The sequence below is a fragment of the Anser cygnoides genome, chromosome 10 (genome assembly GCF_040182565.1).
Source record: "Anser cygnoides isolate HZ-2024a breed goose chromosome 10, Taihu_goose_T2T_genome, whole genome shotgun sequence".
Taxonomy (NCBI): Eukaryota; Metazoa; Chordata; class Aves; order Anseriformes; family Anatidae; genus Anser; species Anser cygnoides.
This window is the reverse complement of record NC_089882.1, coordinates 12,054,308-12,076,128: the sequence shown is the minus strand read 5'-3', so window position 1 is coordinate 12,076,128 and position 21,821 is coordinate 12,054,308. Positions and strand designations below refer to the sequence as shown.

The 21,821-nt window shown below is 46.0% G+C and overlaps 1 protein-coding gene across 2 annotated transcripts in view; it reads left to right on the top strand.

The window, feature by feature from the left end:
- Positions 1-21,821, top strand: part of SETD5 (SET domain containing 5) — a 64,776-nt gene that overhangs the window by 11,932 nt on the left and 31,023 nt on the right. Inside the window, exons 2-8 of one of the 2 annotated variants that reach the window (XM_067003443.1) lie at positions 11,573-11,747; positions 15,404-15,509; positions 16,355-16,566; positions 16,887-16,945; positions 17,348-17,535; positions 18,564-18,602; positions 20,134-20,376. In XM_067003443.1, coding sequence (XP_066859544.1) covers positions 11,677-11,747; positions 15,404-15,509; positions 16,355-16,566; positions 16,887-16,945; positions 17,348-17,535; positions 18,564-18,602; positions 20,134-20,376 — 918 coding nt within the window. In that variant the 5' untranslated portion in view covers positions 11,573-11,676. Of the gene's footprint in view, positions 1-11,572; positions 11,748-15,403; positions 15,510-16,354; positions 16,567-16,886; positions 16,946-17,347; positions 17,536-18,563; positions 18,603-20,133; positions 20,377-21,821 lie in introns of those variants that run through there. The other variant, XM_048070673.2, reaches the window with a different exon arrangement.

Below are 21,821 nucleotides of genomic sequence, written 5' to 3'. Positions count from 1 at the left end.
TTTTCACAAAAACTACACGTACTCTGCGCACTGTGAAGACTTAATGGCTCGGGTTGCTGCTGCCTTGGGACCCCTAGGCTGCAGTCTGTTGCATGATTTTAAATTTCCCCCAAAGAATTGTGGTAAATCCATATGCTGTTTTTCAGGCTGTGTTCAACAAACATGGTCTCGTTCATCGGGCAGCTGCAATGCCAAGTATAAAAATGACTAGGTGAGATTTTCCAGTCTTTGTTAGGTGGAAAGTCAGATCATCGGAAGGTTATTTTTGGCCTTAAAATGCATAGTTACACAAACACTTAGTGGCCCTGGAGAAGAAATGGGCAAAGGGCTGAGCAACCTGATCCAAGTTGGCCCTGCTTTTGGGAGAGAAGGGGGTTTCAGGCAGCCAGTGGTCCAGTGGTCCCTTCCAGCCCGCGTTGTGCTGTGGTTGTGGGGAGGCTGGGCTGGCTGTCGGAGGTGCGGGGGGCATGCCTGTTGGAGGGAGGAAGGCAGGAGGACACCGAAACTAGAAATGGTTGTGCTGTAGGAACTGCAGAAGCAGTGGACATCTAAAATACCTGGGACTATAGCTTTCAAAGGACACACCTAGCTTTTATAGGTGGTGAGATGAAATAAGCTTTTAATTTACTGCTCTTTAGTATCTTTTTATCTGGATAAAATAGAATATTGGACAAAGCTTTCATCAGGCACTAGAAGGATAATGAAATATGTTCAGGGAGTTCTGGATTGTTTTATCACCTCTCAAGGAAATTTACGAATCCACACAGTTGCAAGGTGGTGCGTTGGTTAGCAGAGCTGCAAACCCACCCGTGCATTGTGAAGCAGCATTTTGGAAGGCAGCACCTCAGAGGGCTTTAGGGTCATTACAGCTAACTGCCTCTACGGGGTATTCGGGTCAGTATTTTATTTAAAAGGGTTAATGTGATTCTTGGGCACATCTGAAAAAGAAAAAGTTGGGGGGAAAGGAACATCAAGGAAAAATAAGTAAGTAATCTTGCAAACAGTAACGTTGAGACTGATACTGGAATTGAAATTTGGTTTCTATGCTTCAAGAAGAATGCCAGTGTATTTGGAGAGAATTCAAAGGACAGCTGCAGAAATGATCCAGGGACTGGAAAATAAGCCTCATGATGTGAGGCTTAAAGGAGCTCAACTTACTCAGCTTATTGAAAAGACAATTGAGAGAGGACTTGATCTTTCTCTAAAAGGACTTGTGAGATTTGCTGACAAAGGCATAGCACTATCAACTGAGGCTGGATAAATTCAATCTTGAAATACAGTTTCTTAGCAATGACAGTAATTAAACGTTGGCATCGTTCACAGGGAAGGTGAAAGGGGCAAATGTTCATCTTAGCCTTTTACAATAGGCCCAACTTGTTTCTTTCTGCAGAAAATATACTGTGATTTTTGTTGTTATTGTGATAGTAATCCTTTCCTGACACTGGTGCTTGAGAATCTTTAGAGGTTTTGTGCCACGATCAGTTGGAGCAAGTTCAGATGTGTGTACTCGCAGTCAACGCCAAGGTCATGAAGTGAAGATTGATTTAGGGGAGAAATGGTTAACCTGGTACTAGCTTACTGCCTTGCATAAGACACACAAGATGTGAAAGCAGCTCTGAAATTTAATGCTTTGTGGCTTGCATCTTTGGAAGTCAGTTCTTTCCCATACTGCGTTGGTTCAGATGTTTAAGATATGTTTAAGGCTTTCTGAAATCCTCTGCAGAGAAGCACTGATGTAACTGTGTACACTCACTGTATTCAAATGAGCATTTCTGGATTCCAGTTGACCACAGCAGAAGTCTAAATCATTTTCCTCCTTTTTTAGAAACAGCATTAAAAAAATTGCACAATGTTAATGTGATTACAGCTCCTCTGAAAGGCAAAGCAGGCCCAAGCTTTCCTGGTAGGTTTGTTCTTAAATTAATGTAGGATATTCTCTGTCTCAAGTTAACTGGACTTAGTCTGAAACTTTATTAATGTTTGAAATAATATTAAATAATCATCAAAAGCAGTATTGTAATGGCACTTGTTTGCTGTTTTTCGTGCCATTCAAATGAGATTACTTCAGCAATTCTGCTCCTCCCTCGCTTTGTAAATTCACCTGGGAAATCGGTGACTCAGTTCGGTAATGGCTCCAGATCGTGCTTGTACTTCTTATTTGTGTTTGTCCATTCCACCACTCCCTCGACAGCTGCTGAGTTTCTATATTTTCATAGATTACCTTGCCCCAGGTGCCTCTGCAGATCTGCAGAGCTCTTCAGTTCCCTTCCAGGTCGTTCCCAGCTCTCCGTACCTGCAGCTTTGTGCAGGCAGAGCTCTCCAGGCCAGCTCTACGGGTGTGTGCGCGCGCAGAGGAGGCGGCGCGGGGCTGCAATCTGCTCTCCTCTCTGGCGCGGCTGCATTCCTGCCTCTCCTCTGCTCCAGGTCCTGCCGGGGAGGAGCTGCTTGGCCTCTGCAGCTGTGTGCTGAGAGCAGGAAGCGTTCCTAGGGAAGAAGGCGGCTCAAAACCCTGTAGCTTTTTTTTTTTTTTTTTTTTTTGCACGTTGAGCCCATCGATTTGTCACAGGAATTGAGCTGCTTTGTAGCTGGGAAGGAGGTTGTCTAGCAACTGCAAGTTTCCTTGCTGAAGGCGAGAGGGATAGCGAGCTGCAGGAACGTGTTGGGGCACTGCACAATGTCAAGCAAAGGCCTCCCGCTTTGAGATCCAGTGCAGCAGCCTCTGCTGCTTACCTCATCCAGACGGCCCTGTCTGTCCTAACCTGCAGGAGCTACTGGCTGAAAGTGCCACGCACAAAAGAGGCTGTGAAGGATTGGCAGTAAGGAAACCTCCCCCTTCCTCTCTGCTGTGTCATCGTCTCCCTTTCCCCAGCACCGAGAGGCTGATGGAGGCAGCCGTGTTCCCTCTGCTGCAGGGGGTTTAACCTCTTGTAGCGTGAGCAACTTTTGTGTTTCAGCCTCTCAGTTTCACCATCTGGCTGCAGATACTTGTGCTTAGTTGAATTTGCAGTAGTCAGTGTTCTCGGTATACTTCTCATAATCCAATATTCAAAAAACCCAGCGGCTGTGGTGGCAGATAGAATTTCGCTCTTGATGTGTTACAGAGCCATTTCCTCAGCATCGCTTCCGTGTGAGCTCTACACCGAGCACTTTTGGTCAACTGCTTGATTTCAGTACTCCCGTGTTACCACCCACGTGCAGTCAAGGGGGTTGGTTGTGGGGTTGTGCACTCAGAGAAGCTCTTTTCAAAGGAAGAAATTACTAACAGATCTAAAAGCCACCAAAACCGAATCTGAGTGGCTTTTGTCTGTATTTAGTCACTATTTGCAGGTTTGTAACTGATCATCCACTTGATGATTTTCAACTTGATCATCCTCTTTTCATCTCGTTAACACAAAATGGGTTACTCAAAAAAGTGGCAATGGCTTGTGGCACTGGCTGTACCACTGAACTTTGCATTTCTTGCCAGCAGTTATGGAGCAGGTGCTGGGAGCTTTCTGAATAAGTACGACACCTTCACCCCTGTGGTTGTGAGAGCAAGTCTCCGATTATCTTCTTTTACCAAAGATTTACAAAACTTTTTTTTTTTTATTTCTTGCATCACAATAAATTATTTGTATGCCTTAAAGCTTGGTAGTCCGCTATGTTGTTGGTTAATGGCTTATTCTGTAACTCTGCCTGCTGTAATACTGCAGTAGGGTGGGGATCACCTGGGCGTGGAGGATCTGCCCCACAGAGCAGGGCATGCCGTGGTGCTGCATGGGGAACGTTGGCACTTCGCTTGCCAGTGCCAAGCTGCAATATGACACGAGATGCAAGTAAGCCCGAAAAGTGAACCATGATAAAGAGCACCTCTTGGTCAGAGTTCTGCATCAAGCAGGTGGGCAGAAGCCCCAGAATTTGGGGTGGAAGGGGAAAATAAGGCTTTTTGGCTGATACATTCTTCGGGGGCATATCGTGATTGCTCTCAGCGCCACCATGACAGGCTATGTCTGCTCAATGATATGTTCTGGGCTGTGCAAAGTCGGTCTGCAAGAAATTTGGGATTTCCAGAGGTCTCAGAGGCGTCTGGAAGAGCCAAGAACCGCTGGGCACCAGTGCCAGGCAAGTGCAGCAGTCGGGGGGTTCCTGCAGAGACCTCCCTGACAAGGGGATGCAGTGGGGCCATGTAACCAGACGAGCTCCAGTGCTGGAAGATTGCAGAAATCTTTCCTGAGCTCTTTAAAACCCAGTGAATTTTACATAGTTAGCAGTGCTCGGTGATTACGCAGCTTAATTAGCAATTGGATTTGACCATCTCGCTGTGTGCAATGCAGGCTGCAGATCTTCCCCTAGCCGAGTTTCCCACTCAAAGCCTGTTAAACAAATTGCTGTTTGTTAGAGCGCAGCAAACGAGCGTTACATAAGCCTCGAATAACTTCCTTCCAATTCGGGGAAAAATGTATTTGCATGATCTCAGGCCCAGGTGCAACGCTGTGAAACTTGCTGGTCACAAAGCCCAGCGCAGACTGGAGCCGGGAGGGCACTTGGTGACTGGGAGGGAGGGAGAGGGGGCTCAGAACCGGCCTGGTGCTGGAGAGCAGCATTGAACCTCGACCCTGTGAGGGGTCTGTGGTGGCCAGGCTGCCTTGGTGTGGTGGGCTGCCCTGCCTGCTGGGGGCACAGCAGGCGAGAGGATCCCCAGCAGGCCCTTGTGAGGCTAGGGGCTCAGTTTCTCCCCTGCCTCGTTCTCAAACAGACCATTGGATGAGCTGTGATTTTTCCACCACGTTGACGTGCCCTTTGACAGGGTTCTGGATATCGTATGGTCCTGCTTCCCCCTGAAGCTGCGGCAGTGGTGGGAGCGAGGGGCGGCAGCGTGAAATGGAGGATTCCCGGCGAGCTGAGGGAGGCCGGGGCTCGGGCTGGGCCCCGGCGCGTCGCGATCCGGGATCCTCCAGCCGCGCTGCCATCTGCCTCGCCTGTGAATAGTTTTCTCTGGCGCAGACCCTGTGCCTCGGTGTTGCATCATCTCTGGGAGGAAGGCCAGGCCCGGAGCCCCAGCACAAAGGCTTTCTGAAGCCGATGAAGCTTGTTCTGTGTGCGAAGCGGCGCGCTCCTTCCTGTCGGCCTTTCCGCGGCATTCCTGAAGCGGCCTGGCGCTGGGAAGCCCTCCGTAAATCGCCGCTTTATCCCCCTGCTTCCTGCACACCTGGCTGATGCAACGTCTGCCCGCCGAGCCCGGCTGCGGGCTCCTCTGGAGCCGTTTTGTTCGCCCTGGCGGGGAGTGGCCGGGCAGGCAGCCGGCATCACGTGGAGGCCTTAAATAGATGTATAAAGGACGTACAGCCAGGCTCGCGAGGCAGAGAGTATTTAGTGGGATTACGGAGAAATCTTTTCCAATTCTGGGACGGGAGGCTGCAATCCTACTCCTTGGCAACTTGTTTGTGGTCAGCCTGCCGCTGGTTGCAGCTTCTGGCCTCCGCTGCCTGCCAGTAAATTCTGCTGATTCTCCTCCTATATTCAGCGACTTCCCGCGGCTGCGGGGACCGGCCGGATTCTCGTGGGAACTGTAATTCCCTCAGTTTGGATCCGGGCCTAGTTATTGCCCTTTATTGCTCTGCTTCCCTCTGACCTTGCATGTGGTATAGGATTTTCTCTAAAATCCCTTCATAACACAAATTCAAGGTCTCCAGTTATTTATCCTTGGGGGGTGTCTGACAGCCTTTTTAATTTAGGGCTCGTCTACTTAGGAAAGTTTGACTAGTTATGCAGATACAGCCATTCACGTGCTTGCTATTACGTTCACAAGCAACAAAAGCTAGAACAAAGAAATACTCTGGTCTGCTAGGATTAAACCGGTGTTGTTTATGTTATTTAAATTAACCTCGAATCTTATTTTAACCATAGCCATTTTCTGGCATAGGTAGGCCTCTTAAATTCAATCTCAAAATGTAGGACTTGTACGGACGAGGTGCGGCAGACAGCAGTGGTACTTTCCAGTGCTGCTGTTCCTCGTCTGCTCTGCCCTGTTGCAGAAATGTATTGCCCTTATAACCATATCTAAAGGGGAATCTGTATTTTACCTGCTTCTGCTTTTAGTCCCGTGTTCTTGGCGTCAACTGCGCTCGATGAGACATGGCAACATTTCCTTCCTGCCAGCTGTTTTGGCAAAGGCTTAGAGGGGACAGTCGCAGCAGTCACTGCCACAGCTGGATTCACTGGAGGTTAGTTGTCAAGCCCTTTATCTCAAAATATGAGTTCTGAACCTTTTTGTTTGTGTTTTCTTATTGTGACACACAGACATTTGCCTGTTCCCCTTCACCCTGTGGGAAAAGAGAGCGACAACCTCAGATTGTAGAACCAGCACAGCAGTCAGGACGTGTTCCTCTTGCTGAAGCCTTCTTCCCCTGCTACCATCCCAAATCAGATGCTTGTAGAACTGAGGCTTTTTTTCTCCTCTTTCCTATTTTCATTTACTTTGGTAAATTTTTCTATCATCATTTCTGTGGAGTCTTATTTATAGTAGACCTTTCTTTTCATCTTCCATTGCTATGGATCTTTCAGGAAATAATAGAAAATAGTATTTGCAAAAATAAAAGCATTTTCAGGGGTTCACCTTTATTTCATTTTTGAAAATATCATTTCAAATACTTCAGCATTTGAAGAATTTGCCATCTTCACCTATGACTTGTTACGCTTTGGGGTAGAGGCAATTTAGTGCAATGTTTTTAGCACAGAAATGGGCCTAGAAGTACTTCTGTCTCTTGAGTTTTTTTATCTTCTCCACTGTTACTATTTTTTAAAAGTTCTGTTTTGGTGATTAACATTTTTGAGATTCTAGCATTTCATGGAGACTGCTAGATTTTCAAAGCGTTGTCTTGTGAAGCTTTCTTAAAACAAAGGGTATGAGGACTTTGATATAAACTTCTCTACTGTGATGGTCCTTTTCTTTTATGTTGAGGTTGTTACTCCTTTAAAACATCATCTCTCTCACCATCCTGCTCAGCGGACCGTGTGTGCAGGCCACGCAAATGCAGCTAGGTCTGTGCTCATCAGCGTGGGGCACAGGCAGAGCTACCTGGTGTCTGCCTGCCACCTCTTCATGTAAGCACACCTCAGAATAATTTGGTCTGCCACGGATCACTGCTACTCTGTAATTTGCTTCCCCTTTCTAATTTGGTATGTATTTGTTTATGGAATTATCCTTCTGCGTGAATCTTCAGCCAATTTCAAATCAATGTGAATTAAACTTTCCAGTAAGGTTTCACGGTGCCAATGAGGTGTTTTACGAAAATCCAAATAAGCCCTTGTCTCGAGCCTCTGCCTCCTGACTGTACTGGACTGTAAGGAATGCGGTTGAGTTGTCCTGCAGAAGGTGTTTCTGGAAGCAAAGTCTTATCTGCCCTTCCTTTATCTCTTATTATAATTTTCTTTTATTTCTTATCATAATACCTGATATCCTTAGTGATTCCAAAAGAAAAGCTCGGGCTATTTTTTTGTCTGCAAAACAAAGGGGTTTTGCACAACTTCTTGACTGCTGAATCAGCAGCAAAGTTTTGAGGTTATTCTTTCTGCTTTTCTGAGGAATCTTCCCCAGTCCCAGGTCAGTGGCTGAGAACACTCGAGTATGCATTTTGTAATTTCTTGCTTGACGGTTTAATTTCTTTCAGTTGCTCACTGTCACCACTGACGGTCCCTTAGGGTGTAGTTTGCAGACGAGGTTAACTAAAACCGATGTTTTCTGAGTCAGATAAAATGATGGAATCCCATGGGTGGAAATGATGAAAATCTCTTACAATATCTTAAACCCAGTTTAAATGAATTCGATCAAAGGATTTTCAGTTTTCAGCTGTTTACCAAGTTTTATCAAAATCAGTTTAGCTTGCTTGTACCTCAGTTTTAAACACGGCTTACGTGGCCTTAGCTGAACTGCTTTATCGCACTGACTTTAGCTAAGTAGGTGTATTTGTAGACACATTGAGGTGGCTTCCAGCTTTTCCATAAGGTGCTTTACAGGGATGGGAATCATCAGTATGATTTCATATCTTGTAAGGAACAGCCTGACTGATGCATCAGTCGGTGGATACCAAAAACTGATGGAGATGACCTGTGCTGTAAAGGCAGTGCTGTCGCCTTTCCTGATCCTTGACTCCAGCTCTTGTGCAGCATGGTGAGCAGATCGAGTCTCACTGGGTTGTTGCATTTTGACACGCTTAACGGTTTTTAAATGTTGTTCTAAGAGCTTGTTGGTGCTTTTGTCGTGGTTCTCCAGATCCCAGAGAACAAGTGAGCTGTGAAACAAATTTATAAATAGAAGCATTTCTCTTTGCATATAGATACTTACATATAAAAAATATGATAATGGCAAATACTTCTGTTAATACTTTTTTTTATTTAATTAGCTCAGTCTTTCCCTGCTGCTTAGCGAATCCAGCTTGTTTCCAGAGCAGAGCTAAGCATTTGTATTAATAGACTGAGGCACAATTCAGGTAAAACAGAATAAATTGGAGTTAAAAGTCTTACAGATTTGTCTGCTCTGCCTCTGTGTAGGTGTCCTTATGGAACAGCATGTCTGAAATTCTGGGAATTTTATGCTTTTTTTTTTGAGCTGGCTGTTTTAAACTGGCAAAAACCCTTGATCTGATTCTGTTTGCACTAAAGGTGCTTGCCCTTCTGTGACTATCTGCCCTTGACATGGGGCTTGTAGGTGTGCTGGAACAAACAGGCGGTGCTTGCTGCGGTTCGGGTGGACTGCCCTCGTGTTTGGGTGCCACTGGGTGACGCGATGTTTGGAAGCAGGACCTCTGCAGAATGGTAATTGAATCACTTCACATTTATGTTACATGTCCCACAGATTTCGACAACAGCCTCTCAGCAACACGAGTGGCGAGAAAAGTTTCCAGCAGTAAATTTTCTGTCTGTTTGATTTGTAACACGGAGGGCAGCGTTTGTGGAAGGGAGCCAATGCAGTGCTGCTGCTGTTGCATCCTAAACAGTTTCGAAAATTAAATTTACTGTTCGAGCAGGTGTTACCTAACCTTTGCTTGGCCAGCTTGGATTTATTACAGTCCTTTCTGTCGATACAGGATGTTACCTGAAATAACTGAATAGCATATATTTGCATTTTAGCTAAGGCAGCTGTTTGTGATTTTGGCGTGAAGGCGGTGGGTGAGTCCCTTGGAGTGTGACCTGTGCTGGGCGAGTCGGGGACCACGAAGCTGTGGTCGCGGTGCAGGTGGATGGATGCTCGTCTCAGCTGTTGTGATGATGCTGGGGAAGACCAGGTGTCTTTATACTGGTGTGACTGGTTAAGGAGGCAGGAGTGTAGCATGGGGGAAAGTACATCTTTAAACACTGCATTTTTGAAACCGGTTAAGCATTATTTACCCGCTAGGCCATCAAAATTCCTGTTTCCATTTGATTTTGAGAAGAGTTGTATCACGAGAGAGAGAGGTTTGTGCCGTGGTCTGAAGCTCACTACATATACATTAAGATTTCAGATTTTAGGGAATCTTCCAGTGGCACTGGAGAGAACTTCCTGCCTTTTTTCTCCTGTCCAGCTGTATATTTTTTGGGATAGGAGGCAGGGAGGAGTTTGGAGACTGTCTATACAGGGAATTAACCAGTGCCTGAGTGGATGTTTTGATCTCAACCCCTGTTTTCTGTGCAGGCTGATGTTTTGGGTGTTCCCAGGGCAAGCTTCATGAAGACCACACTGTAATCTAGCCTGAAGGTGGTGTGGTCTTGGACAGCACTTCGGATTTGTCTCAGCGATTCATTTTGAATGTTACATTGTCAGAGTTGAAAGTACACAGAAAACAGCAGCGACAAACAGCAAAATCTGAGAGCTGGCGATTGTTGGGCAAGTCCTGCTGGATCAACACAAAAGCAATTGAACTGGAATTCGCCTTGTCTAACCTTTTTTGTTTGGTATTTCGTGGTTCTCCAGCGCTCTTTCCCAAAAGTGGGAGTTGCTGTTGGGCCGAAACAGCCTGCTATTTGCAGCGGTGGTGGTGGGAGGGTTTCCTCTGAGAAGTGACCCAGAACTTGTCCCGCTTACCCCAGGGCTGACACGGTGTCCTGTGAATCTCGGGTCCAGAGACCGCGCCTGAAACCCTTCGGTCCTGCTGAGTCACAAGTAGGCAGGAGCTGGAATTTGTCCTGATTAAATCTCAGGCTGCTGCCAGCTGGGGACGGTCATGGCAAAGGCAAGAGATCAATAGGGTAAAGAAACCTGAGTGAGTATTTAAAAAAATAATATTTTTTTATTTTATTTCATTTTTTAAAGGTTTCTATGTCCCTTACAAGGAAAGGGTACTCTAGATGCTATGAAACCGGTCCCCCCTTTTCTTTTAACCTTTAGCCAATGTTACGTGACTCCGGGTTGAAGCAGGATCCATGTCTATAGCTCCCAGCTGCATTTCAGCAGCACAATTTCTCGTCTGGTGTCAGTGCAGAAATCGCAGTTCTGTCACAAGCACAAGAAGGGGTGAGACAGTCCTGAAAGGGACTTTTTTATGATTATTTTTCATCCAGAAAATGCACTCAAGGACACCTGAGCTGTCTCAGGCTCGGGCTGCCTGTGGGCTTGTCCTGCTCTGTTTTTTTTTGTCTGCCCACCTCCCCATGAGGCCGTCGCTTTGGGGCATAACAGGGAGTTGCCACGGACCACTTGGAAATCGTTACGTGCCACGTCTGTAGTTCGCCGTATGCCTGTCGTATGATCAGGAAGAGATTTCTCCTAGGGATACATGCTGAAAAAGGAAAATCTGTCCCAGTGATAAGACAAGTGGCCTGCCTTTTAAGACAGAAGGGAAAGGCAATACAACGTGCGGCACCTCCACTTGCCAACTTTCACTTCATTTGCCCTTGGAGGGAGACTTTTGGCATTTCTGGTGTGTGTGTGTGGACAGCGGCAGGGCGGTTCCAGTGAGAAGCCCCCTGCCCACGGCTGCAACCAGGGAGCTCTGAGGCCTCACTGCCCGCGGTGAGGGCCGCAGGAAGCCGGGCGGAGGCTGCCCACTGCCGCCGTGACTCACCCGCTGCCCGGAGCCTGACGTGGCCCAGCCGTGGGGAGAGGACCGCAGGGACCCCGTGGGGCTCACTGCCATCGGTGGCAGCCCAAGGCCTCGCTGCCGGCCTTGCCTGCCCCGCTGTGGCACAGCCTCGCCGCACGTTCTGCCTCCTCGTCCGCCCCGAGCGGGCCGTGGCTGCGGCTTGTTTGGGGAAGGAGTGAGGGAATGCTGATGGAGGGCTGCGGGTGGTAGGTGACAGCTGCTGCTCACGTGCAGAAGGAGCTAGGAGGGTGCTTCTCTGGTAATCAGTGCTAAGTTTAGTTGTGGGGTTATCGTTATTGGCTTTGTGGCAGAGCAGATCACTGCGTGTCAGTCCAAGGCTGTGGGGAATAAAAACACCACCATCTGCCTCTGCCCCCCTCTTCCCTGGTCCCAGGTGTGAAAATAAAGCACATGCAGCGTGCCACTTGCTGTAAGCCTTATTTCTGCTCATCTTTTGCTGAAAGCCTTCTCTGGGGGCATATGGGGGAGACCTCGTACCCATAATGGAGGTTCAATGCTTTGTTTCTGCCCGGCAGGTTTCCCCATGTCCGTGACGTGTTGGCCGAGGCTCTGCGGCTCCTCTCCGCCCTCGGAGCGGCCGGTCGCTGCCCTCTGGACTCCGTGATCCCCGACGGGCGTCATGAGCATTGCAATCCCTCTGGGAGTCACCACACCAGATACGTCCTACTCCGACATGGCCGCAGGATCGGAGTGAGTGTTACCCCGCGGAGGAGCAGGGGAGGGTGGCTGAGGGCTGCCTCGGGGTCAGGGCCGGTGCTGGTCCACTGGCTCTGAGATGGTTTTGAATGTTTAACAAAGGTGATTTTGTGGAAATTGGTAAGTTCCAAGGAAAGTTCTAAGAGTATGAGGCACTCAACACTGCTTTTGTATCAGCTTGGTTAGGAAGTCCGTGTGCAATTGCATGTGGTAGTGCATTTGCACTTGATGTTGGCGAGGTACAAGCCAGCTCCTTTTCAGAAGCTGTTGTAAATGAGAGCTCAGTATTTTGGGCTTCCCTCTCAGCAGAGCCTGCTAGCTCAGACTCAGTACCAGTGCTTACGTGACTGATTTCTGGAGCAGTGCGGAGCTTGGCTGGAGATGTACAACAGCATCAGTCTGCATAGACACCTTCATGTGTGTTGTTCTGCCCTTGAGCATGTTCCGAGAAGTGCAGCTAGGTGTGCAGACCTTCAGGGTTCCCATCACAGGACTCTGCCTTTGTAGAAGTCAGGAACATTTCAAATCCTGAAAATACGTTGTGATCTTTTCTTAAAATGCTTGTTAGAATGGTGTTAACTTGAGTGAGTACTGTGTTTTCACTGGGGACAAGAGGAAAGGCTACCACAAAAAGGGTTGTTATATCAAATATGGACTGTAGCATCTATTTTTCCATAGCAATTCCTTTTTAAAAATTTTTTTTAAAGGACATTTTGCAGATCCATTTCCCCCATGTATTATTTACAGGTACCTGCTGTGCAAATACCTGCATGTCAGATTGATCACTGTAGAGCAGATAATGCTCCAGACTGCTAATTTTGAGCTGTAAGAGCAGTGGGCTAGGCTATGAATCATTGTTTTGCCCTTCCATCTTGCCCTGATTTAAATACACACAGTCTGACTACACAGTCGCACTCCCTGCAAGACTGCTAATGCTCTTTTTCATCTGTCTTGGCACTGGCCCCATTGTAGGCATTCTTCTTTGTGAGGCTTCATTCCACCACAAAGTCCATATTTTTACAGACTGTTTTAAATGAGGAGTCAAAAATCTAGTAGGTCACTCATCTGCAGTGGGTATCTGATCCTTCATTTTCAAGACTTAATATTCAGTACTGCTTGTCACATGCTTCTCCCACACCAGCACTTTAAAGACTCAACATCCAGGAATTTTAAACTATTTATGGCAGGAGAAAGAGTGCTAAATAGTTTGCTCGTGTACTATGTGCTTTGCTTTCAGAGCTGAGTGGGATATATCTATGCAAGTCCCTTGTAAAATTTAAATATCAAAAGACTGTCTATAAATCCTCTGCAAGGCGTTTTTTCCACTGGCTGTAAGAAATTTGTAGGTCCAACTTGAGGCTAGGCTGGAGTTCTTTGAAAAAGGCTTTTGAAGATTTCTGAATTGGCTTCTCTCTCCGTTTTCTAAGAAGTGGGAATGCCAGGACTTTATTCTCCTGGCTTTGCATTGAGGCACTGTTACTTTACTGCTGAAGTGTCCTTCGTGAGTCTGTTCAAAGTTAAGGCTATCCTCCACTTCTCCTTTGAAATTCTACAAGTTTGAGGCGTGATATCTGTGCTACCTGAGCTTCTTGTCTCTTAGAAGGGATTTCAAAGATGTGCATCATGAAAGAATGGGAAGGTAAAAGGAAACTAGCGGGCCCTCTTAAGGCTGAGCTTTAGCATCCTCCTCTGGCCTCTGATGCCAGAGGGGAAGTGAAAATGCTGAAAGATGTTTGTGTTTGGTGATCTCAGAGGGCGATAAGGAGGCTGCAGAGCACTTTTGCATATTGGAAGTCGTTGAAGCTCCTTGGAGGGTTGCTGGTGAGGAAGCAGGGCCCCAGCGTTGTTGCCCCTGGACACCGTTGCACCAACAGTCCTGAAGTTGTATTGTTAGTGCTTTTAGTGCTTGTGGCAGCGCTGCTGGTATTCCAGGCTGGCTGTGTGAATGTGAGTGACTTGGGCAGAGGACAGATCTGCTGTTTAGACTCTTTCCCTTCTAATATTTCTTCTGAAAATAAATTAAACCCGAACGGATTTAATTCTGGACCAGTCTGGAAATCCTGAAGGGCTGTTGTTGTGAAGATCCAGCGAGGCTGGATTACGTGCCGAGCTCAAGCTCTGCATCCTGCCTTTTGTTAGGGAGTGTGTCCTCGGAGAGGTGTCACCGCCTGTGTCTCTGCCTCTGCCCATTCAGCTGAGTGCAGCTACGTGAAAAACCAGCTGAATTTATGATGTCATGCATCTCGGTTCTGAGCTAGAGAATTGGGATTTACGCAGGTTAAAGGCATTCTGCAGTTCTTTGTACACTAAATCACTGCTCCTTCCTGTTGGAAAGACGGGTCTACCTCGCTCCAGAAGGAGGGAGCCCGGGAAGTCGGTGTTAGCGTGTAGCAGGTTTAGTGGCAGGGTGGGGCAAACTGCACTGCAGCAGAGATTTCAAGTGCTAATAGGAAGTCCAAAGGGCACAGGGGTTATTTTTCTTGGGTGGTGCCTAAACGCTCCCCCACGCGTGACCACTGGCCTGTAGTGTTTGAGTGCTGCTTGATTCCCGCTGCCAACCTAAGACCCACTGAGAATCCTCCGAGATCTCACCAGAGCAGCACAAGTCCAAGGTAAAGTTTTCCCTTCCTGCATTTTTCTTTCCTGCTTGCTCAGCTACCTGCTGTAATTTTGAAGAGGATTTCAGCTGCAGACGTGATTCAGTAATATTCTGCTGTATTCTGGTATGGGTCCTGCTTCTGTCCTCTGCAGAGGTTTGCTGATGTCCATCTCCTGCTTGGGGGAAAGCTCCTAATAGGTGGCGCGTTGCCTTGCTGGTGTTCTGTCCGTAGCTTCATTATCTAATATTCCCTGCATTGAATTGCAGCTGTCCCTTCTCTGAGTAGGGTTTCTGCAGCTTTCTGCTGAGGATATACCTTTCATTTTGAGCAGTTTTTTTTCACCACCGTGTGGTGGAAGAGTGCATTGTACCTCAGCAACAAATTTCTTATTGAGCACATTGCACACCATGTTGCTGCGTAGAAAGAACAGGGTAAATCCGATTTGCCCGTGGCCGGTGTCTGTCCAGATCATGAATTTTGTAGCCCCTTCGTAGCAGGAATCTCCAGCTCCCAGCGGTTGCTGTCGGGACAGCTGCAGGTTTCGTGCAGGCTTTATCTTGGGACGTTGGACTCGGCTAACAATTAGTATCCGAGAGAGAGAGAGAAACGAGCGCAGATGCAGGAAAGCCGCTTAGCTGCTATTTGAAATAAGCTGTTGTGTAGATAACATGGCAGTACTGTTCGGTGGCTTTGAGATTAAGCTGGCTGAGTTCAGATATGAATGCCAAACTATACCCAACTTCCTTAACCATAAGGAAATTGAGCTTCATACGTGTTTCTTAATTATTTTTTTAACTTCTCAGATTGAGACCCAGTTTTATGTAAGAGGAGTTATGCAGGGTGGCCCTTACTCAGTTGCTTCCCTCTGTTGAAAGCAGGTTCATCCTGTGCAACGTTGGCACACACAGTGCCTGGTGAAGCACATAGAACACCTCGATTTCACAAAGTTTCTTCATTTGGAGCTCACGTGTTGAATAGAAAAGAGCTGTGAAATACTGGCACTAAAAATGATGTTCTATTGATGGGTTTTACTTCTGGCCCTTTCTGCAGCCCAGAGTCTGTGGAAGCTAGTCCAGCTGTCAGTGAGAAGAATGTGTACTCCAGCCACGGCTATGGGGCCACCCAGAAACACAGCTATCGCGGGCTGCCTTACGCAGTGAGTACTCTCTCTGCAGTGAATCAGCTCTTTACTGTCTGCTTTGCTCTTTTTCTCCTTGTTCCATAGCTTTGCCTGTTAAGCTTCAGGAGATTTGGCTTATTTATTAGGGAACGCTGAGTTACAGCTGAGTTGTGCCATACATTTTGCATTTATGTGTTTATTATTTGTTGAAGCCTTGCATACTTTGTAGCAAGCTTTATTAGTGTTCTAGGTGATAGATTTTTTTTTTTAACTGAATGAAGTGACTTTATATGAATATATAATATTTTTCTGGCAGTAATTTTATGCCCTGTTTGGTTTATTGTATATTATTTATGCTTGTTTCAACCGCACAGGTCTTTACATTGATAACTTATAACTGTGAGAAATAAGGAACAGTCAGGAAGGTCTGAAACTCTGGGATGAACAGGATGTCACAGAATCACTGAGGTTGGAAGGGACCTTTTGGGACTGGGTAGTCCAACCCCCCTGCTTAGGCAGAGTCAGCTGGAGCAGATTGCCCAGAACTGTGTCCGGTTGGGTTTTGAATATCTCAGCAGACAGAGACTTCACAACGTGTCTGGACAACCTGTTCTGGTGTTTGACCACTGATGTCATCTCAGATGATTAGCAGAGCAACGGTTAATGTTGAAGTAGCCTGGTGACTTTCCTAGGTTTTGAATTTAATTCATTGGCGAATGTAATTCGTGAAGTAAACCATTCACCTCCTTCAGAGCTTTACCTTCTTGGTAGGTTGAGGAATTCAGTTTATTGTTTTACAGCGGTTGTTAAGTAATAACCTGGGAAGTTTCTAGGCATCATATCTTCACATTAAAAGTAGTACTGCCAATACTCGTTTTCAGGATCATAATTACGGAGCCCCTCCTCCTCCAACACCGCCAGCCTCCCCTCCTGTCCAGACCATTATACCTCGCGCAGAACTGAACGGCTTGCACTCACCTGATGAGGAGAACTCCGGGGACAGTGAGAGCTCCTCAGAAGGAGAATCAATTCCCACTTGGTGCCACTGCAGTGTCTCCCAAGATGGTTTCCTCCTCAAGTGCGAAAAGTGCAGGTAAGCTTTGGTGCAGTGCAGATCTGGACTGCTCCTCGTGTTGACTTCTCAAGCCAAGCTTTGTCACGTTTGGGCTGTGGGACACACATCCTTTTGCTAGCTGGAGCGTTCTTCCCAGTGCTTTACCTAGTATTGACCCTCCTCCTTTGCGTTGTCAGCCTGACAAGTGTTGGTGGCACCAGGAGTGGAGATGAGGATGTTAAATCGATGTTCTTATCATCCTGGGCCCCACTGAGGGCACGCATCTTGTGACATCCTGTTGAATTTCAAGTGACTTTACTCCTACAAACCAGCTTCAATTGTGCATTCTCGTTTGGCAGAGGAATGAGCAGGGGGAAGGTGATCAGACTCCGCCGCCGGAAGCAGGACAACGTGTCAGGTGAGTGAGTTTGTAGTTCTGATAATGGTGACTTTTGCTTTCTTTCTGCAAGGCCTTTCTCTTTGGCTGATGCAATCATCTAGTTGTAATCAGTGCCTGCTAATGTTCTGTACGTACCAACCACTGGGATTTTTTTCACTCCTTCTACCTCACCTCAGTTAGCTCTTGGGGAAATCAGGTTATCTTGTGAACAAAAAAGTAAAATATTCATCCGTGCTATTCTTTGAAATATCAGGAGTGTGGGAGACCTGTTCCCAGTTTGGGAGGGAAAACTGAAGTGGTACAGTTTTCCCAGGGATGAGCTGTGTGTTGTCAAGTCACCTCGGTGAAAGTAGACGTAGGGGTGGGCTGTTCTCTGCGGGGTGAATTATAAGGTTGCTAATGAAACACTCCACTCTATAGGTGGGGACAGCAGTGCAACTGAGAGCTGGGATGAAGAACTGTCTCCCTCTACGGTGCTGTACACAGCTACTCAGCACACCCCTACAAGCATCACGCTGACTGTCAACCGCGTCCGTAGAAGCAAACCGAAGAAGAGGAAGAGGAGTACAGAAAAAGCTCGCACTGCTCCAAAGGCCAAAAAGATCAAGGTATGTGGAATGAGACGAGGCTGCTGTAGTTCCTTTCAAATGCTATGTGGAATTCTGTTAAGAGCAGGATCACAAGCTGGGAATAAACAAGAAACTTGTCCTATCAGGAATTGCTCTCCCTGGTGTAATAATGTGACTCCTTAAATGTGTGACCTGCTGGAGTATGTGGCTCTTAGTTTTAAAATGACCTTACTGGAACTCCACCCTTATTTTCCCAACACTGTCCATTTGTGCTCAGAGGCTTGAGCTCACATATTTTCCATTCTGTATTAGGATTTGGGGAAATAGCTCCTGGAGTCTGCCTGCTTGTGGCAAAGAAGCAGCTTGTGAATGGAATGAAAAATGAAGCGAACATGGCATTTCTTAGCAGATTATCTTAGGAATCTGGGCTGCAATGCTTCTTGGCACTGTTCTTCAGGGACAGAGATAGTGCCTGTGTGGAGAACTATGTAGGTAGTAATGAGCATTTGCTGAGGGATGGCTTTACTGTCTTGTGTGTGAGGGTTTGGGGACTGAAATAATTTTAAATTGTCTGTATTGGAGCATGAGGGAGTGAGCAGCTGGTTCTTTCCCATCATTTGCTAGCTTTACCGTGATTTTCCCCAGGTTTAGGTTTCCCTTGAAGTTGTTCTGGTAGGCACTAATTAAATAAAAGACTGGAAGCAGGAGCCTTGTGAGGTCTCCAAGTATCTTGTGAACCAGTTTGATTCTGTTAGCCCTTTCTTCTGTCAAAGCAAGTGGGGTCAGTCAGGACGGGTTGGGTTTTGATCTTGAGATTTTATACTAAGCATGAGGCAGGCTTTTCAGTTCTGAAATCCTGGTTGTCAAGCTTTTTTTGCAGTTTTCACTGGATTTGCATTGCAGAATCTTTTTTGCTCATGTCCATTGCTTCTTGTGTAGGTCTTCCTGTAATTCTTGCCATCTGTTGTTAAGGGTTGGTCGGTTGCATAAGATCTATTACCATTCTGGGGCACTAATTCTGAGAAAAGGTTATAAAATATTTTTTTCTCTCCTTGTTCCGGGGACAGGCTTTTCGAGAGGGCTCACGGAAGTCTCTGAGAATGAAGGTGAGTGGAACTGAGAAGGCTCTGTGACGGTGGTGTGTGAGTTGCTGTTGTGCTGCGCGTTTGTTTTTTTTTCCTTGTAATTTTGTGCTTTTCTTGGTTCACCTGGGAAATTTCTGATTGTGCTACCAGCCTCAGAATAATCCTAAGCCTTTCTGTGCACTGAAAGCAGGCCTGCTCAAAAGGTTATCACAGGAATTACCCCTTGAACCTTGCTTTTGCTTCAGATAGCTCATTACTTTCTGTAATGCCATCCTGTTCCAAGAGATAAGACTGATTCATGACACCTGGGAGTGAGCTGTTTGATGTAAGGATGTAGAACTGGTTGTGGCCACTCTCTTGTGAGGTCAGTTATCATTTGACTGCATCAAAGATATTTTAAGCTTGGGTGTCTTTAAGTAGCTCAAGTTTAGTGTTGGAGTCCCTAGCAATGTTGCCTTGCTTCTATCCACATCCTATTACTTAGGGATGAATGGAATGATATATTTATTTCTTTTTGCATTGCTGGTAGGTTTGGCTATATGATAGAAAGCTTATTTGACAAAAAAGGGGGAGCTAAACTTCCCTACAAGCACAAGAGTGCTTAAAGGTCCATCAGTTCTATCTAACTGTGGTGCTGTGGCTCTTAGCAGGTGGCTCAGGGGAAAAAGGATGATTTTGTGGTGTGTGCACCTGTCTCCATAGTACCCAAGTACCTGAAGAGGATAAAAATGCATGTAATTTTTGTGCTTGTAATATGTATGATGAAAGTAATGATCGTTTTTCAGTGGTTCTGGTCACCACTAATACAGTGTCTCATATGTCTCAGTCCTAAAAGCCAGTTAAGTTGTTGACCTCTGGAATATTATTTGTTCAGTTATTTAAATTATTGTTAAATAAAGAATGAAGCACTTTTTTTTTTCTACCAGCTTTTTTCCCCTCCCTTACAAGATGGTATAAATGGATTACCTGATTTCAACCTCTCTTCTTTATGCTGCTTAGGACTTGCAGTTTTAACCTTCTGGGTATTAGCTTATGCTGTACATTCAGTTTCTTGAAACCCTGGTGACCATTTAGCTTTAAGGTTTTAGAAGTATTTTGGGATCAGTCACTGCAAAGATTGAGATACAATCAGCATCATCTAGCATTTTGTTGGACGTGAGTGGGTTGAATGTAAGACAAGCTTGCATGAGATTTATTTGCATTTGTATGTTCTGTTCCTGTGCTTTTTTAATCTGCTTAATTGTTTTTCCAAATTGACTTAAAAAGAACTCTTTCTGGCCAAGTGCTAGCTTAATTTCCTTGTATGTAACAGTGCCAAGTACCAACTCTCAAGGGGTCTTAGTCCTTCACAGAATTGTCTGTAGATTCCCAAGTGGCACTGTTGTACAATGTTTATAGAGGACAGAGGTTCTGAAAAAGGTGTCCTCGTAACCAGTGCTTTCATAGCTTCGAGTGGGTTTCCCTTTTCTGTAGCATATTCATATGCTGAGCACACTGTGGATAGGTTTTTCCCGTTGTATGCTAGCCATTCACCCTTTGCTGTTTGGTGCAGAACTCCCCTTCTGAAGCACATGCCTTGGATGAAAACACAGCTGAAGGGTGGGAGAATCGAATACGACTCTGGACAGATCAGTACGAAGAAGCCTTTACTAACCAGTACAGCGCTGATGTGCAGAACTTGTTGGAGCGTCATCTAAACTCTAATAAAGAATACGTGGGCAAAACTGCTATGCTAGACACAATCAACAAAACAGAGTTGGCCTGCAATAATACTGTAATTGGGTCCCAGATGCAGGTAAGAACTGATGTGACAGAAGAAGTGGGGTAGATCAGATCCTCTGGTTTCTAGGCTTAGGGTGTGGGCATGAGTGAGAAGGAATATAGCAGCTGGTCACGGTGTAATTTCAGACCAATAGGTATAGATTTGATATGAAAGGAAACAGAAGAAATACCACTACCAAGACATGAGACCTACTTTGGGTCTTCATTTGGTTGAATGCAAATGTTTCTGAATCTGTGTTACTAGGCTGGGGACATTTTGTACAGTTCTGTGGTAGGATTCACAGGTATTTTGCCGTAACTACTTTTGGTGATCGAATGGCTTGAGGCAGAACCAGATCTCTCACTTTCCCACTTCCTGGAAATGGGAAACTTCCTACTTTCCAACTGAGGCTTCCTGTCTTTTGTTGTTGTTGTTGTTTTTGTTCATGTTGCGTGTGAAGCTATTTTAAAGAAGCTTTTCAACATTATGTCAGACTTTTGGGTGATTACTTGGACCTCTGGTGGCTTTCAAATACTGCATGATTACAATTTGATTTTAGGGAACTGTCTCTACCTAATTCAGTCTCTTCTGAGACGTGCAGTGATTAGGGTCTTGCCAGCTTTATGGAGCGTGTGTAGACAAGGAGAAACAACAGAAGGATGTGTTTGTGTGGTATCCATCCTCCTCCCCACTGTTCTGAGCTGATACTTCATCTGATCCATGCTTATTGAACAGGGGGCAGCATTCCCAGTCAGTTCAGGCATCGCGGGGCTTTCTTGTCCGGGAGGAACGGAGATAGGTGGAATTGAAAAGGGTGGGCTTCACAACCAGATGTGGGGCACCTCTCCTGTAGAAGGGGAGCACAGTCAGAAACCTGACTATCAGGTATATGTTTGTGCTTGAATCATTCTTGTTTATATCAGGTGACTCAGCACCCTGTGAAGTTCATGTGTTCCCTCCCACCTTTCCCTCTGCTTTCATCTAGGTGAAGCACAGCAGGCAGAGCACAGATACTGCCAGTAAGGGAGAGTGCAGAATGAGGACTTTGGACCCAACTCCCTTCCAGTCTTGCCTCTAGTTCTACAGTAATAAAACCTGGGGAGGAGGAGGTGTAACCTTTCTACATGGCTATGTGAGTGGGCTTCCTAAATGGAACAACTGTGAGGAAGTACAGGGAGGGAAACATTCTGCTTCTCTTGAAGTTTTAATATTTTCTGAGTCTTAAAGGTAAAGTCAGCTATCTCCTTCACATGAATTTTAGGAAAAGCCCTGAAATAAATAATAAAACAGGCTGGTGGTTTTTTTTGTCACTTTCACAGAGTACAGCAGGACAGACGATTATAAAAGACACCATACAAAGTGTGTTTGTTCTTGTCATGCTCACTTGCCCTCTCCCTCCCCTATACAGATGTAGGTTTTCCCACAGGGAAAAGTGACCAGCATTGCAAATCAGAAGACTACAAATGCAATATATTCCA